The following is a 16,132-nucleotide window of genomic DNA, read 5'->3' as shown; positions in this document are numbered from 1 at the left end:
GTGCCTAATTAGACATCCCAGGAGAGGTGAGAGGGAGGGAGGTCTGGAGCTTGGGAGAGATATCTGGGTGGGAGACACCAATCTGGGAAGCATCAGATATGTGGGTATTTAAGGCCAAGAGACCAGAGGAAATTATCGAGGGGGTATGGATAAAGATGAGGGTACAGGACTAAGGCCAAGGGCTCTCCAAGGCAGGGAGTCTCTTTAAAAGACAAATCTGGGGGCGCCTGGTGTGGATCAGTCAGTTAAGCATCTGCCTTTGGCTCAGGTCATGATCCCAGGGTCCTGGGATCAAACCTGGCATCAGACTCCCTGCTCAGCAGGAAGTCTGCTTCTCCCTCTTCCTCTGCCTTCTCCCTTACTCATGCTTGCTCTCCTTCTCTTGCTCTCTCTCCAATAAATAAATAAAATCTTTTAAAAAAATAAAAGACAAATCTGATAAGAAAAAAAATTCATCACAATGAAGACATCCGTCAACTAGGAACTAGTTAAAAACACATATATTTAACATATATGTATATACTATATATACTATATGTTATATATATATATGTATATATATATAAAATATATGTAATGGAATGCTATGTAGCCAAAAAAAAAGCAGAGGGGTGGGCAGCAGCCTTCCTTCAAGACTGGCTGGCATGCACCCTATGCCTCTTCTTCTTTCCCTACCTCCATCTGGCTTCTTGGAATGAAAATGTGCCAGGTGAAGCCCCATTTTGGATTCTGGAGACCCTAGAAATGGCTAAGGTATGAGCCAGAAGAAGGTTTCTGGAGACTTCATGGTACAGAGCCACCCCCCACCGTGGCTGCCAATCTCCAGACTGTTACTTGGAGAGAAAGACATTCCTATCTTGTCTAAGTCACTGGCACTTTGGGGTTACCCTCTGTCACATCGTACCTAACTAATAAACCCTGGATCAGAGTAGGCAATCAGTAAATACCAGTAAAGGACAACTGGGTGGCTCAGTCGGTTAAGCATCTGCCTTCAGCTCAGGTCATGATCTCGGGGTCCTGGGATCAAGTCCCATATCAGGCTCCCTGCTCAGCGGGGAGTCTGCTTCTCCCTCTCCCTCTGCCTGCTACTCCACCTGCTTGTGCTCTCTCTGTCAAATAAACAAATTAAATCTTTTTTTAAAAAAAGTAAATACCAGTAATATTCCACAATATCATACTTGATAATTTTTTATTTTTATTTATTTATTTATTTTATTTTTTTTAAAGATTTTATTTATTTATTTGAAAGAGAGAGAATGAGAGACAGAGCACGAGAGGGAAGAGGGCAGAGGGAGAAGCAGATCCCCGATGAGCAGGGAGCCCGATGTGGGACTCGATCCCGGGACTCCAGGATCATGACCTGAGCCGAAAGCAGTCGCTCAAACAACTGAGCCACCCAGGCGCCCTCATACTTGATAATTTTTTAAAGATTTTTAAAATTTATTTTTGAGAGAGAGAGAGCAAGCATGAGCAGGGGGAGGGGAAGAGGGAGCAGCAGACTCCCCACTGAGCAGGGAACCCAGACCCCAGGATCATGACCTGAGTAAAAGGCAGATGCTTAACCAACTGAGCCACCCAGGTGCCCTTGATAATTTTTTAATTTAAAATTTTAATGATTTAATCAGCCCCCTCTTTTTGGACACTTCCAATTCTTTGCTAATGTAAGTGTGGTAGACTGTCTCCAAGGATGGCCACCATCAATTTTTTCCATTCCGTGGGCCCCTGACACAACTCACACTGAGAGTCAATGTCCCCCTTCTCTCCCCTTGAATTTTGGTTTGGCCATGTGGCTTGCTCTGACTGACAGAATGTGGCAAAGACCTGCCACGTGACTTGTAGGCCAAGCTTTTAAGAAGACAAGTAGCTTCTGCCTCTTCTGTCTTGGGAGCCACTTGTCATGTGAGATGCAGAGACCACTGTACCGTGAGGAAACCCAAGCAGCCACATGGTGGGAGAGAGATGCCCAGCCAGCTGAGGTGAGGCTCCTGATAGGACTGCAGAATGTTCATGTGGATATTCCAGCCCCAGAAAACCCCACATAGAGAACAATCATAGGAGCTCAGGCCAGACTCCCCAGTTGTAAGAAGTAATAAGCTGGGGCTGTTTGAAACCCCTAGGTGTATGGGATTATTTGTTACACAGCACTAGCTAACTGAAACAATAGAGTGTATAAACAGATCTGCCATAGATGGCCTTATGGCCAACTCTTGGTGCTCACCTTTGATCATTTCCTAAAAAGGAGTAACTAGAGGGGCGCCTGGGTGGCTCAGTTGGTTCAGCGACTGCCTTCGGCTCAGGTCATGATCCTGGAGTCCCGGGATCAAGTCCCGCATCGGGCTCCCTGCTCGGCGGGCAGTCTGCTTCTCTCTCTGACCCTCCCCCTCTCATGCTCTCTCTCTCTATCTCATTCTCTCTGTCAAATAAATAAATAAAATCTTAAAAAAAAAAAAAAAAGGAGTAACTAGAAGTAGACTATGTGAATCTGAGACGTGGTGCCAACTTTGTTTCCAGAGAAGTTGTCGCGATGTCGGTGAGCTGTTTACGGGATTATCCATCTGCCCACAGACTCTTCAGTCCTTGGTTTTCCATTTCTTTTCTTAATTTTCAATTTCTATCCATTTCAACAGGCCTGTTCTGCATACATCTAAGAAGTGGTAACAATGATCAGAGCTTCTCTCTGACCACAGAGTAATAACCTGAAACTAGTAGGATGGACTGATTTTGTAGCCAAGAGTCAAAATATTCCCCCTCCATCCCTCCTGTCCTACCTACTAACGTGGATTTATTCACGGAGAACATACTGTGCAAACAAAGTTGGCAAGAATAAGGCACACGTTAACTACCTGAGCGCCTACGATGTGCCAGGCACTGTTCAAAAGTTGCCTTTTTTTAAAAAAAGATTTTATTTATTCATTTGACAGAGAGAGAGCACAAGCAGGGGGAGCAGCAGAGGGAGAGGGAGAAGCAGGCTCCTGCTGAGCAGGGAGCCCAACACGGGACTCGATCTCACAACCCTGAGATTGTGACCTGAGCCGAAACCAAGAGTTGGACAGTTAACCGTCTGAGCCAGCCAGGTGCCCCTTGGACGGCCATTAAACATGGCAAAGGTTCCAGAGCGGGCCTGGGATATCAGCAAGGGGAATCAGGGAAGACTTCTCTAAAGGGGTGATGTTTGAGGGGGGATTTTTATGTCAGGAGGGAGCTAGATTCAGGAAGAGGACGCAAGCAAAGCCCAGGTGTCCGCTTGGGGCTTGGTGTGTTTGAGGGACAGAAAGCTGGCTGGTGTCACCGCTGGAGCCAAGTGGGGAAGGGAGCGTGGAAGTAGGTGAGGGAAGAGGTCAGCGTGGGGGACAGGGAGCCAAGGGGAGGGCTTCAGGCCGGGGAGGGATATGGTAAGCTTTCTCAGCTTGCTGAATGAAGAACTAACCCCAGGACTCAAGGGAGAAGCAGGAACACACATGGGGCTGTTACTGACGGTGGTAACCAGCACGGAGGAGGTGAAAAGTAGTTGAACTCTGGACAGGTAGAGCAGGTGAAACAAAGGGAGGCGGTGAGGTCAGGGGGCGTGGGGGCGTGCTGGGGGAGGGACTGCGGTAGCCGCTGACGGCCCACCCTTCTCCCCAGGGCAGGGCGGGAGCTCAGGGCCCTAGGGGAACCGTCTGGGCAGGGCTACCCACCTGACTCACAGCAGAAACTGGGACAGCCCACCCACCTCCACAGTCCCCACCGGGGAATGCCACGCCCCGGGCCGAACACTGGCTCCCCCCACCCCCAACCCCTGTCAGTGACACCCAGATCTAGGCCTTCATGCGGGAGTGCCTCCAAGGCCTCCTACAAGCTCTTCTACTTCCAGGTCTTTCTCTCAGTCCTGCCCTGATTCCATAAGGCGGGAGTGTCCGTGTCCTGTTCTCTCTCCCCAGCAGACGGGGATCCGCTGTGAACACAGAGGGTACAAACACTACCCTTCTCTAGGGCACCCAGCATCAGTGTTAGGGTCCAGCATTTAGGCTCTGTCTGCCTGGTGAACTCCTATCTATCTGTCAAAACCCACCTCAAAAGGACCCTCCTAAGGGAGGACTTCTTGGACCCCGGTGGTTCCTGGCTAACACGAGCAATAATTAAAACCCACCACTAGCGAATACAAACTGAGCACTTACTATCTGAGGGCCTTACAGCAGCCCTAGGCTGTATGTTATCATTGTCCCTATTTACAGATGGAAAACGGAGGCTCAGGGACACACGACTAGTAAGTAATGGGGACCAGATTTGAACTCGGGGGACGTCAATATGCTGCTTCAGCAGCAGGTCTCTTTAAATCCTTCCCTGTGAGATTGGTTTGATCATTGCCATCTTCCAGATGAGAAACTTCAGGCTCAGAGAGGGTTAAACAATGCACCTAAGATCACACAGCACTTGGGTTGAGCCAGCTTGGCAGGTTGGGCAGCTGCCTCTAAAGCTCTCAGCTCTTAACTTTCCTCCCTTGTCACCTCTTGGTTCAAAGTGTAGTTGATAAGCATCTGTTTGTGTGCCAGGAACCATTCTAGGCTCTGGGGACACCTGTAAGAAGGCAGCATTTGAGCGGATTTGGAGGAAAAGAGGGGTCCCAAACATTAGCAGGAGCCTTCCTACTTCCATCCCTTTGCCCATTCTTATCCTGCCAGGAATGTCTTTCCCCACCTAACAAACTCCTATCCATCCTTCAAAACCCAGCTCCAATACTCACTCCTCCTAGGAAACCTTTCCACACAGATCTCCCAGGCAGAGTCTGCAACACCCATCCTTGGGCTCCCACAGCCTGGGGTCCATAGATGAATGGAAAGGTCTCTGTAGGAGTTAGCCCCACCAAGCTGGAAGCTCGGCTAGGCCCCAGCCCAGTGGGCACAATGGAGATGATTTTTATTTACTTATATTATTATTATTATTAAAGTAAGCTTTAGCCCAATGTGGGGCTTGAACTCACAACCTCCAAATGCAGTCGCACATTCCACCGACTGAGCCAGTCAGGCGCCCCTGGAGCTGATTTTTAAATCAAGGAGTAACCAATTCTTTGGGAAGAGGACTAGAACTCGCCGCATTAAAGACCCTCCGCCTCCGCCCCCTTCGGGCTCCGCCCCTCCCTTGCCCCGCCCCTAAGCATGCCAGTCCAGCTCCCGGGACATGGGCGGCCGGTGAGCATGCGCCCTAGACGCAAAGCACACCGGGAGTTGTAGTTCCGCCATCGGACGGAAGCCGGGCGGACTGCGGCGGGATGTGGCCCGGAATATTGGTTGGGGGGGTCCGGGTGGCGGCAGGTGGGTCCCCCGCGCTGGGGCCTCGCTTCGCCGCCCGGTTCTCCCCGCGGTGGACGCCCAAGACCGGCCTGGCCCTGCAGCGGAGCCTGCACGCGACGGCGGCCCGGGCTCTCCCGCTCATTCCCATCGTGGTGGAGCAGACGGTACAGCGGCCGCGGGAACTCGGCCCCGGGTGCGAGTCGGGGGTCTCGGGGCCGGGGGCACGGCCGGCCCCTGACCCTCACCGCCATCTTTCTCCCCCAGGGTCGCGGCGAGCGCGCCTATGACATCTACTCGCGGCTGTTGCGGGAGCGCATCGTGTGTGTCATGGGCCCGGTGAGTGCCCCGCCGGGATCCTCCCCTGTGCCTACCCAGACTCGACGCGCCGCTCCTCCTCGAACCCCCTTGAACTCTTGACCCTTCCCCCTTGACCTTACTGCGAAGGCTCTGCCCTGGTCCGAGTCTGACACCCCACTTCCTGGGCATATAAGCCTTCAGCCCCTTCTTCTGGCCCCCACCCCCCACCCCCACCCCTTCTTCAAACTCTCTGCTTTTCCCTTCCCGATCTCTGACTCCCTCCCTTACCAGTGATTCTCCTCCTCATTCCTGGCTCTGATCCCTCTCTCCAACCCTCCTGACCCCTTCCCTTCCTTGCCCTGAGCCCACTGACTCCCCCCTTCCTGTGCCCAACCCCCCGTGGGGCCCTACCACCCCTCACCACCTCCCCTCCCTGGTCCTGAGTTCTCCGCAGCCGTCTTACTTGGGCTGTGACACCCGTCCTTGTTCCCTGACTTCATCTCCAGCCACCTCCCAGTTGCTTCCATTAGCCCCTCCTTACCCCCCAGCTGCGCCAGCCCACCCTCCCCGCTTACTTGCAGATCGACGACAGTGTGGCCAGCCTGGTTATCGCGCAGCTGCTGTTCCTGCAGTCCGAGAGCAACAAGAAGCCCATCCACATGTACATCAACAGCCCCGGTGAGCAGAGCCTTCCCTGGGGCCAGGGCCGCTTCCTGGGACACTCCAGGTGACTCAGGGGACAGAGAAACTGCCCCCCCCCCATCAGGAACATTCTCCCTCTGGAGGAAGAAAGGGTGCTGAGCTTCCTTCAGAATCCCCAAACGGTCTCCAAACCTCCAAAAGTTGCCTGTTCCTTGCTTTTAAGTCTAGGTTCACAAACGGGCAGCTGAGCCTGTCTCCTTGATTCCACACATAACATTTTACTAACCTGACCTAGTGGTCAGCATTTTAAAACTGGTAGCTGCCACCACCGGCTGGTCCCCCTCCCAAAAGAGAATAGCTCATCTTGACTGAGTGCCGACTGTGCCCTGTACTTTAAGCGTTTTATAGGCACTGAACTCATCCAGTCCTCGTGGCAGCTGCCGGTGGTAGGTAGTGTTCAGTGATCCCCGGTCTGCCGGAGACACCGTGGCTGGAAGGCTGGGTAGCTTGCCCAAGGTCACGCCGACGACATTACCAGGACAGGCTGGCTCCAGAGCTTCCCTTTCGGCCACCACTCTCCCCGACTTCCACTTTCTCTTGAAACTCTGACAGATCGGGTCCGCCCCGGGCCCATGTGCACAGGGGCCAACAGTCAGCTCACTCTGGAGCATGCGCTCTCCTCTTTGCCCCCACTCAGTTCGTGTCACCCGTTGCTGGGGGCTGCCTCTACACAAGCCCTCCCCAAGGCCAGGAGCTTCGCTAGGGAAAGGATGCGGGGAGGACAGCACAGCCCCTCACTCCCCCCCTGCTCCCCCCGCCCCCCCGCAGGAGGCATGGTGACCTCGGGCCTGGCCATCTACGACACGATGCAGTACATCCTGAACCCCATCTGCACGTGGTGCGTGGGCCAGGCCGCCAGCATGGGCTCCCTGCTTCTGGCCGCCGGCACCCCGGGCATGCGCCACTCACTCCCCAACTCCCGCATCATGATCCACCAGCCCTCCGGGGGTGCCCGGGTGAGTGCCGGCCCCATGCAGGCTGCTTTGAGATGGGGGGTGCTGTCTGGACAGGAGGACTGACTGGGTAGAAGTCACGGGGGAGTGTCAGTGTTTGAAATATGGGTTTTACAATGATTCATGTATGGTGAGGCCATCTGATCAGGAAAGGACTGCCTTGGGAAGATGGTTTGTTACTCACAGTTCCCAAGGCGGCGGGGGAGGGGGGGCGCGCACGTGGGAAGCACCAGGGTCACTCCAGAGGCAGAGAGCGGGGGTGGGGTGGGGGGTGGTGGGGAGTGGACAGGGAATTTACTGTGGTTTCTGCAGGAAGGAACAGTGAGGCAGGGAGAGCAGGCTCAGGACTGGCTAGTTTGAATGATCTCAGCAGGCTCAGGGGGGTCGGGGCAGGGGACAGTGGCCCTGAGTATGAGAACCCCACGGAGGAGGTGGTTGAGGGCGCGCACACTGATGACTGGTTTGCCTGTGAAAACTCATGGCTGAGCTGGAGCTTTCGCTCTCTCCAGGAATCCGCTTGCCCAGGGGCGAGGCTCCACATGCAGAAAATGCAGTTAATACAGGAAGCCTTCGGGCGCCTGAGTGGCTCAGCGGGTTAAGCTCTTGATTTTGGCTCAGGTCATGGTCTCGGGGTCACCGGATCGAGCCCCGCATTGCATCAGGCTCCCTGCTCAGCGGGGAGTCTGCTGCTCCCTCTCCCTCTGCCCCTCCCCCCACCTCTCTCTCTCTAAAATGAATAAATAAAATCTTAAAAAAAAATACAGGAAGACTTCCTGTGTTTTGGGGGCAAAGATGCAGCAGGGTGTGCAGGGCCTCGAGAAGCCCTGCTCACCTGTCTGAACGACCTCTCCAGCCTCCCTGTGAGTGGCTGATGCTCCTTCTGACCTTCTCCCTCTTACCCGCCCCTGGGCCGTCCCCCAGGGCCAAGCCACAGACATTGCCATCCAGGCAGAGGAGATCATGAAACTCAAGAAGCAGCTCTACGGCATCTACGCCAAGCACACCAAACAGAGCCTGCAGGTGATCGGTGAGTGCCCCTGCCCCGGGCGGACCCCCGCCTGCCCACCTTTATTTTAACCAACACACACATACGTGGCAGGCCTTGTGACACTCAGGGCTGGACCATCCTCCGTCCTGGCCGCTGTGGGACGTGGAGCAGCGTCCCTGGCTGCTGACCACCGGATGTCAATAGCATCTTCTGTTTGTGACGACCGAAGCTGCCTCCCAGGGTTTCCCGGGGGGCAGAATCACCCCCAGTGGAGATCCCCTGTCCTGAGCACTTTAAAAAGACCAATCAGCAGAATCTTGACGAAAACTTCCTTGAAACAAGTCAAAGGTTTGAACGCGGTCCTCAGTAAAGAATATTCCAGATGGCCAAGAAATATAAGAAAAGCTGCTCATCATCTTTAGTGATGATATTTAAAAATGGCATCATTAGGGGCGCCCGGCCGGCTCAGTCAGGAGAGCACGTGACTCTTGATCTCAGGGTCGGGAGTTCAAGCCCCACGTTGGGCATGGAGACTACTCAAAAATAAATTAATAAATAAATAAAATTTATTTATTAAAAATAAAATAAGGCACCTGGGTGGCTCAGTTGGTTAAGCGACCGCCTTCAGCTCAGGTCATGATCCTGGAGTCCCGGGATCGACTCCCGCATCAGGCTCCCTGCTCCATGGGAAGCCTGCTTCTCCCTCTGACCCTACCCCCTCTCATGCACTCTCTCTCTCAAATAAATAAATAAAATCTTTAAAAATATATACATATATTTTTTAAGATTTATTTATCTTATTTTATTTTTATTTTTTTAAAAGATTTTATTTGAGAGAGAGAGACACAGTGAGAGAGGGAACACAAGCAGGGGGCAGTGGGAGAGGGAGAAGCAGGCTTCCCGCTGAGCGGGGAGCCCGATGCGGGGCTTGATCCCAGGATCCTGGGATCGTGACCTGAGCCGAAGGCAGACGCTTAATGACTGAGCCACCTAGGCGCCCCTAAGATTTATTTATTTTAGACAGTACGTGGGGGGAGGGGCAGAGGCATAGGGAGAGAGAAATCCAAGCAGACTCCACACTGACCGTGGAGCCCGACACGGGCTCGATCTCACGGCCCTGAGATCGTGACCTGAGCTGAAACCAAGAGTTGGACGCTTAACCGACTGTGCCCCCCAGGCGCCCCTTGCCCATCTATTTTTTTTTAAAAAATAACATCATTAGTCTTTAGAGAAAGGCCAGTTAAGGCCGCAGTGAGATGCCATTTCAATCCATTAGAACAGCTAAAATCTAAAACCCAACACCCAGTGCCAGTGAGAATGTGGAGCAGCTGGAATGCTCACCCTCGGCAGGCGGGACTGAGGATGGCAGCACCGTTCTGGAAAGCCGTCTGACACTCCCAGCTCAGGCTCGGAATGCCCCAAAATGCCACGGTTCCCCCGCTCCGCATGTAACCAAGAGAATGGAGTGATCGTGTCCACCAACGCTGCGGACAGGAACGCGGACGGCTGCCCTGTGTGTAGGAGCCCCACGCTGGGAGACACCCCCATGCCCAACAGCAGCAGGATGGGCGCCTCGGTGCGTTATTTACGCCGTGGAATCCCACACGGCAACGACAGAGACCCGTCCACGGCGACCCACAGCAGCCAGGCTGAATCTCGGAAACATTGCCGAGTGGGAAAAAGGAGTAAATACTCTGTGATTCCACATATTTTTTTTTTTAAGATTTTATTTATTTATTTGACAGAAAGAGAGCACAAGCAGAGTGAGTGGCAGGCAGAGGCAGAGGGAGAAGCAGGGTCCCCGCAGAGCAGGGGGAGCCCGATGCGGGACTCGATCCCAGGACCCTGGGATCATGACCTGAGCCGAAGGCAGTCGCTTAACCAACTGAGCCACCCAGGCGCCCTGATTCCACATATTTAAAAACAAAAAGAAGCAGGCTTATTTATGCCGTCAGGCCACCGTTAGGCTAGCGATTACTGTTGGGCCGGAGGAGTCAGTGACTGGAAGCAGGCTCAAGCAGGGGGCGGTCGGGGGCCTGGGTGTTGGCCATGTGGGTTATGTTCCGTCTGAAATTCACACTGTCTGCTTGCCATCTGGGTGTATATTAGACATCAATAACCAGTAAAAAAAGAAAAATGGAAATGGGTATTTTACTGATGGGGAAACTGAGGCACCAAGAGGGGAAGGCCAGGGTCATCCAGCGAAGAAGTGGCAGAACGGGGACCCCAGCCTGGCCCCAGGTATCCGTCCTTAACCCCACACATCCTTGCTTCCCCTGGCAGAGTCGGCCATGGAGAGGGACCGCTACATGAGCCCCATGGAGGCCCAGGAGTTTGGCATCTTAGACAAGGTTCTGGTCCACCCTCCCCAGGATGGTGAGGACGAGCCGGAGCTGGTGCAGAAGGAGCCCGCGGCGGTGGTGGCGGCCGCAGAGCCCGCCCCAGCAAGCATCTGAGAGCTGGACCTCACCCTCCAGAGGAAAGTCGGGGGAGCCAGGCGCCAGTCAGACGCTGGAGCCACAGCCCTGCCCACCCCTCGCTGCTGAGCCTGGAAGGGCCCCGTGAGGAACTCTGGGTTTGGGGCTGCCCCTCAGGGCAGGTATCTGGAATGAGACACTGTGATTTTCAATTAAATCTTTGTAGTCTTTGATCCCCACCTGTGTCACCTTCCCTGCCTGCTCCACCGTGGCACGCACACGTGTGCCCTGCACAAGGCCTCTTCTGCTTTCACCGTGACCCTGAGGCTCTGACCTTCCGAGCTCTAACTGCAGCCAACTCTCCTGAACAAATAGGACATTTCAGGCACTGTTCTAGAGGTCACGACATATCGTGAAGAAAACAAAAATGCCTGTCTTCAAAGAACTTCTTCTTGAGGAGGTAGACAGTTTTTGAGAAAGCAGGGAAATAGTTATGCAGTGTGTGAGAGAGAGAGAGAGTTACAGCTTTCGATGGGGTGGCCAGTGAAGGCCTTGCTGGGAAGGTGATGCTTGAACAAGGTTTAAGGTGAGAGAGGGACAGAGCAGTCCAGGTAGTGGGCATAGCAAGTGCAAAGGCCCTGTGGCAGGACTGTGGCTGCCATGTGGGAGGGGCCCCTGAGGACGCTCGTGGCTGAAGTGGAATGGCAGGGGGACAGTGGAGAGATGAGAACAGAAAGGAAGGAGGACAGACCTTAAAAGGCCTGGTAGATCTGAGCAAGGAGGGAGATGAGCCATGGAGGGTTCTAAGAAGAATGACAAGCAGGAAGACTGTGGCTTCCATGGAGTACCGGGAGGACTGCAGCCAGCGTGGAAACCGGAGACCAGTTCAGAGACTTGGAAGAATCAGATGAAGGCTGGCGGCCCCAGCTGGGTGGCCAGGAGAGGTCAGATTCCAGCCAGGTTTTAAGGCAGAGCTGACAGGTGGAATGGCTGCAGGGAGGCGCAGGTGCGGGGGCAGGGGATCAGGAGTCGAGTCTGGACACTTTACTTCTGGTGTTTGGCGTGCCTCAGACATCCCAGGGGCTGGATAAGTCTGGGGTGAGGGTTGGGAATGAAAATGGAAAAGACATCATCGGTATGTCGATAAATTAGCAGTCAGGCTGAGAACCGGCTGCTGGATCTGGAGGGGCACTTTCAGTGCTGTGGGGGCCAAAAGCCAGCCTGGAGTGCACCCAGAGGGAAGGGGCGGGAAGACATGGGAGCTGGACACGTTTTTCAAGGAATTTCATTGTATAAGGAGAGCAGAGAACCTGTGGCTGTCCCTGGAGGGGTCGTGGGGTCAATATTCCAACATGTATTTCTAAAAAGATAAATCTTTAAAAAGACCACCAGAATACCATTTGCAAACCTAAAAAAAACAATACTTAACTATCGTCACATACTCAACCCGTGTCCAAATCTCCCTGGTTACCTCTATGTTTTTAGTTTGTTCAAATCAGCATCGAAATAAGGTGCACCTTGCAACTGGTAGGTATATCCCAAAGTCTCTTTTAACTGTGGGTTTTCCCCTTAATCTCTCTCTCAATCTCTCCCTCTTTTTCTTCTCTTTCCTTGAAATTCACTCTTTTCTCGGGGACTTTCCATCTGAATTTTGATGATTGGATCAGGATGGGCTGTGACCTCTGTCCTTGATATTTCCTGTGACTTGAGGTATAAACCTAGATAAGTCTGATGAGATTCAGGTTCCATTTTTGGCAAGTGACCTCTTAGGTGGAGGTGCGCACGTCCATCAGGAGGCGCCCAAAGTCTCGTGGTCCCTCATTTTGTGATGTTAGGGGCAGATAACAATCCGTGTCTAGATCCACTAAATGTTCCAATAAGGGCAGCAAAGTGGTGCTCTGTCAATTCTACGCTTAAAGGAAGAGGAGGGTTTTTTTGTTTTTTACTTATAAGGTGGGAGCCAGCCTGTTTGTACACGGGTGGGAATGACCCAGTTGAGAGGGGGCATGGGTGATGCTTGGCTTCAACCTTTGACCCCAACCTCTAACTTGGCCCCACCCCATGATCATGGCCTTGATGTCACTACCCTGAACCCCGTGCCCTTGACCCCTTCCTCTCAGCCTGAGCGGACTTTTCCCTTAATCTCAAGTCCTGGCCGACTCCACAACCCGGGCCTTGGCCCAAAGCCTCCAATAGCCCCTAGCCCAGAACCCCAGGCGAGTCCCGCCGTCGAGCCTCGCCCCCCCCGCCTCCATCATCTACGGCGCCCCACAGCGGGGGAAGAGGTGGGTTCTACGGGGAGCCAATAGCTTGAGAGGGCGAGCCGAGCAGCAACCAGTAGCCTTGGCCGGGAGGCGGGACTCTGGGGAAGGCCAATCACTGAAGCGGCTCGGTGCGGCCACAGCCAATGGCTCGGGGCGGGGGCGTAGCCCTGACTTCGACCGCTTCCACGACCCGGCTCCGGGGCTATGGCCGGGAGTGGTCGGCTGGCGCTGGGGACGCTACCGGTGCCCGGCTGGGTGCGGGGCTCGGGCCCGGCTGTACTGAGCCGCCTTCGGGACACGGCTGTGGTGCGGCCAGGTTTCCTAAGCGCGGCCGAGGAGGAGACGCTGAGCCGCGAGCTAGACCCCGAGCTGCGCCGCCGTCGCTACGAATACGATCACTGGGACGCGGTGAGGCCGGCGGCGCTGGGGGCGGGGCCGCGTGCGGGCGGGGCCTGGAATGACGCTCCGGGCGGGGCTACGGCGGAGGAGGGGCCTGTGGCGTTAAAGGTGGGCGCAGGGGTGGGGCACTGGGTTGTAAGGGGGCTCTAGTTGGGGGCGGGGTCTTGATGCCCGGGGGCTTTGCGGGCAGGGAACGCACTTCGGAGATGAAGGCTTGGCCATAGCTGGAGGCCGGACCTGGAACTGTAAGGTGTTTAGGGGACAGCAGCAAGGTTGGGGCCGAAACAGGTGTGGAGCGAGATGAGGGAGAGTCACCAGTTGGGGGCGGAGACAGTAGACTTGAGTGGGCCGAGACAGACAATATTGAATATTGCGGTGGGCCAGCATTGGGGACAAGCTCTGGGACTGAATTGGAACCTGAAGGCGTGTGCAAAGGAGTAAGGCCAGGCCTAGTAGGACAGGGGTTGGGGTTTGAGACCCAGGATCTTAGGGTAGATAGGACCAAGGTGGTAAGTTGAGGGTGGTGTCAAAGGTCATGCTGGAAAAACCAGTCCTTTGCACTCTGCCCACCACCCTCTCCATCCCCCCCCCCCCCCCCCCGTGCCTCAGTTTTCCTGTTCCCTCTGGGAGCTTCCTGACTTGACCGAAGCTCCCTGTGTAGGCCATCCACGGTTTCCGAGAGACGGAAAAGTCACGCTGGTCAGAGGCAAGCCGGGCCATCCTGCAGCGCGTGCAAGCAGCTGCCTTTAGCCCTGGCCAGACCCTGCTGTCCCCGGTGCATGTGCTGGACCTGGAACCTCGGGGCTACATCAAGCCGCACGTGGACAGCATCAAGGTGGGCAGAGGCCAGAGCCTTGGAGCTCCCAGCTGGGGGTGGGCCGGCCAGGCCAGAGGCTGACTGGCCACCATGCCCCCTCTTCCAGTTCTGTGGAGCCACCATCGCTGGTCTGTCCCTACTCTCTCCCAGCGTCATGCGGCTGGTGCACACCCAGGAGCCAGGGGAGTGGCTGGAACTCTTGCTGGAGCCAGGCTCCCTCTACATCCTTAGGTACTGCCCAGCCAGGGAGCCCCCCGCCCCAGTAACTCATCAGATGCCCACCTAGCATGTCCAGCACCTTCTCTTTTTCAGCCCTCCCAGCGGACTCGATCATTCCCCCATGGCAGGCAGTCCGCCTGGCGCAGGGGCTGCCCTCACCCCACGCTGCCACAGCCTGTTTTCTCTTGCAGGGGCTCAGCCCGTTATGACTTCTCCCATGAGATTCTTCGGGATGAGGAGTCCTTTTTTGGGGAGCGTCGGGTTCCCCGGGGCCGACGCATCTCTGTGATCTGCCGCTCCCTCCCTGAGGGGATGGGACCAGGGGAGCCGGGGCAGCCGCCCCCAGCCTGCTGAACCCCAGGCCCTTCCCCCAGCTTCTCGGAGACACCGTGTTTGTGAATAAAGTTGGAGAGTGGACAAGCTCACTGGCTGTTCGCAGGGGCTGAGCGGAGCAGGGGCGGCCCAGGACCCCCCCGGCCCCCCCCCACCCCGCCTCCCCGCACCGGGAGCTGAGATGGTGGGGTCAAGGCACACTCTGGCTGAACACAGTCCTGCGGCCGCAGCTCCTTTATTATGCTCCTCGCGGCCGGCCCGCAGCCCACCTCCCCTCCGGTCTCCAATAAATAAGTCCGCAGAGCTCCTCGCGGAGCCGCGGGGCCCCAGGCCAGGCGTCCTTAGGCGCCGCAGCTGCAGGCAGCCGCCGAGAGCTGGGGCAGCCGCTGCCAGCGGTGGCGGTCGTCGAGAAAGGCCACGTCGGCGTAGCGGGTGGGCCGGCAGCAGGGCCCGCCGTGGGCTCGGCCCTGGCCCCGCAGCCGGGCCAGCGTCAGGCCGTGCTGGGTGCGCGCGCCGCGGGGGCAGCTGCCCGCACAGTAGCGGAAGATGACCGTCTCCTCCGAAGCGTAGCCCAGACCCAGCTCAGCCACAGGTAGGGGCAGGCTCCACAGCTGGCATGGGCTGGCCAGGGCTCGGCGCAGGCGGGCACCTGCGGGGGCAAGGGGCAGCTGACAGCAAGCGGCGTCTGGGCAGGAAGGAGTTGGGGAGCCACGCGGGGTCCGGGAGTCCTTACCCAACTGCGTCCTCTGGGTCCCTCGGAGCTCTTCCTCCGCCACCAGAGCACCCCGAGCACCGGGGCCCCTGCTGAGGCCCCGCTGCAGCGACAGGAGCAGCAGAGAGCAGAGTAGGACTCGTCCCATGGCCATCGTGGCGGGCGGGTCGTGGCGGTGGGGACGCCTCGCACCCTCAATTTATCCCCCTGCCGGGGCGGGGGAAATAACCTCTTCATTCCTGCTGCTGTAGCGGCAGGACGACCCCGCATCCTCAGGCCAGTTCCTCTGCCCCACCCCCTGTGCCTCTTAAGAGTTAAGTGCTCACCCCCTCCCGGCCCCATCCAGACATTCCGCAGACCCATTTCCGACACCCCCTTCACCCCTGATTTACGAGGGTTGCGGCAGCCAGAGCTGAAGCCAGGGCGGGCCGTGGGGTCCCCCACCCCACCTGCTTTCTGGAAAGAGGTGGGGGGGCACTGAGGACCCACCCGTGGGACCCTCTCCCCACTTAGGGTGTCAGGGCTCTGGGGTCCCCACACCGTGCACCAGGTAGAGAGGAATAGTGGGAAGAGACAGGTCAGCAGGTGGCCAGGCTGACGGGGATCCTCCATCCTGGCTGCCACCTGGAGGATTAAGACATCATGCCCCTGTCTCCGGGCCTGGCTGAGCCAGCATCAAAACAGGAAAAGGGAGAGGCCCGGGGACAGCCAAGAACTGGGACACGAGGCTAGGAAGCTCACCCTGCAGGGACTCCTGTCTC

The 16,132-nt window shown here is 56.0% G+C and overlaps 3 protein-coding genes across 4 annotated transcripts; 2 read left to right on the top strand and 1 right to left on the bottom strand.

Moving 5' to 3' along the window:
• Window positions 1-5,149: 5,149 nt before the first annotated feature.
• Window positions 5,150-10,866, top strand: LOC110593819 (caseinolytic mitochondrial matrix peptidase proteolytic subunit). Its single transcript, XM_021705206.1, has 6 exons — window positions 5,150-5,434; window positions 5,535-5,606; window positions 6,149-6,245; window positions 7,038-7,225; window positions 8,144-8,249; window positions 10,494-10,866. The coding sequence occupies exons 1-6, from the start codon at window positions 5,249-5,251 to the stop codon at window positions 10,664-10,666; spliced, it is 822 nt and encodes a 273-aa protein (XP_021560881.1). The 5' UTR covers window positions 5,150-5,248; the 3' UTR covers window positions 10,667-10,866.
• A 2,160-nt stretch (window positions 10,867-13,026) lies between these two features.
• On the top strand, window positions 13,027-14,744 carry ALKBH7 (alkB homolog 7). Its single transcript, XM_021705333.1, has 4 exons — window positions 13,027-13,299; window positions 13,952-14,125; window positions 14,214-14,338; window positions 14,518-14,744. The coding sequence occupies exons 1-4, from the start codon at window positions 13,096-13,098 to the stop codon at window positions 14,678-14,680; spliced, it is 666 nt and encodes a 221-aa protein (XP_021561008.1). The 5' UTR covers window positions 13,027-13,095; the 3' UTR covers window positions 14,681-14,744.
• Window positions 14,745-14,942: 198 nt separating this feature from the next.
• On the bottom strand, window positions 14,943-15,525 carry PSPN (persephin). Of its 2 annotated transcripts, none has more exons than XM_044918460.1 (2): window positions 15,372-15,525; window positions 14,943-15,308 (listed from the first exon to the last, which is right to left on the bottom strand). In XM_044918460.1, the coding sequence occupies exons 1-2, from the start codon at window positions 15,523-15,525 to the stop codon at window positions 15,001-15,003; spliced, it is 462 nt and encodes a 153-aa protein (XP_044774395.1). In that variant the 3' UTR covers window positions 14,943-15,000. The 2 variants fall into 2 exon arrangements, 1 of the variants encoding a protein (XP_044774395.1); XR_006540594.1 differs by having other exon boundaries at window positions 15,257-15,308; window positions 15,393-15,452.
• Window positions 15,526-16,132: the final 607 nt, after the last annotated feature.

Source organism: Neomonachus schauinslandi, chromosome 1 (assembly GCF_002201575.2).
Source record: "Neomonachus schauinslandi chromosome 1, ASM220157v2, whole genome shotgun sequence".
Lineage (NCBI taxonomy): Eukaryota > Metazoa > Chordata > Mammalia > Carnivora > Phocidae > Neomonachus > Neomonachus schauinslandi.
Note: the sequence above shows the minus strand (reverse complement) of the source record. Positions and strands in the feature narration are given on the sequence as shown.

Bases quoted from the DNA above. Each gene is read 5' to 3' on its own strand.
- LOC110593819 (XM_021705206.1), top strand. From the start codon at position 5,249: ATGTGGCCCGGAATATTGGTTGGGGGGGTCCGGGTGGCGGCAGGTGGG. The intron at 5,435-5,534 runs GTACAGCGGCCG...TTTCTCCCCCAG, and splicing joins CCATCGTGGTGGAGCAGACG to GGTCGCGGCGAGCGCGCCTA. The intron at 7,226-8,143 runs GTGAGTGCCGGC...GCCGTCCCCCAG, and splicing joins AGCCCTCCGGGGGTGCCCGG to GGCCAAGCCACAGACATTGC.
- ALKBH7 (XM_021705333.1), top strand. From the start codon at position 13,096: ATGGCCGGGAGTGGTCGGCTGGCGCTGGGGACGCTACCGGTGCCCGGC. The intron at 13,300-13,951 runs GTGAGGCCGGCG...CTCCCTGTGTAG, and splicing joins AATACGATCACTGGGACGCG to GCCATCCACGGTTTCCGAGA. The intron at 14,126-14,213 runs GTGGGCAGAGGC...CCCCTCTTCCAG, and splicing joins CGCACGTGGACAGCATCAAG to TTCTGTGGAGCCACCATCGC.
- PSPN (XM_044918460.1), bottom strand. From the start codon at position 15,525: ATGGCCATGGGACGAGTCCTACTCTGCTCTCTGCTGCTCCTGTCGCTG. The intron at 15,309-15,371 runs GTGGCTCCCCAA...TTGCCCCCGCAG, and splicing joins TAAGGACTCCCGGACCCCGC to GTGCCCGCCTGCGCCGAGCC.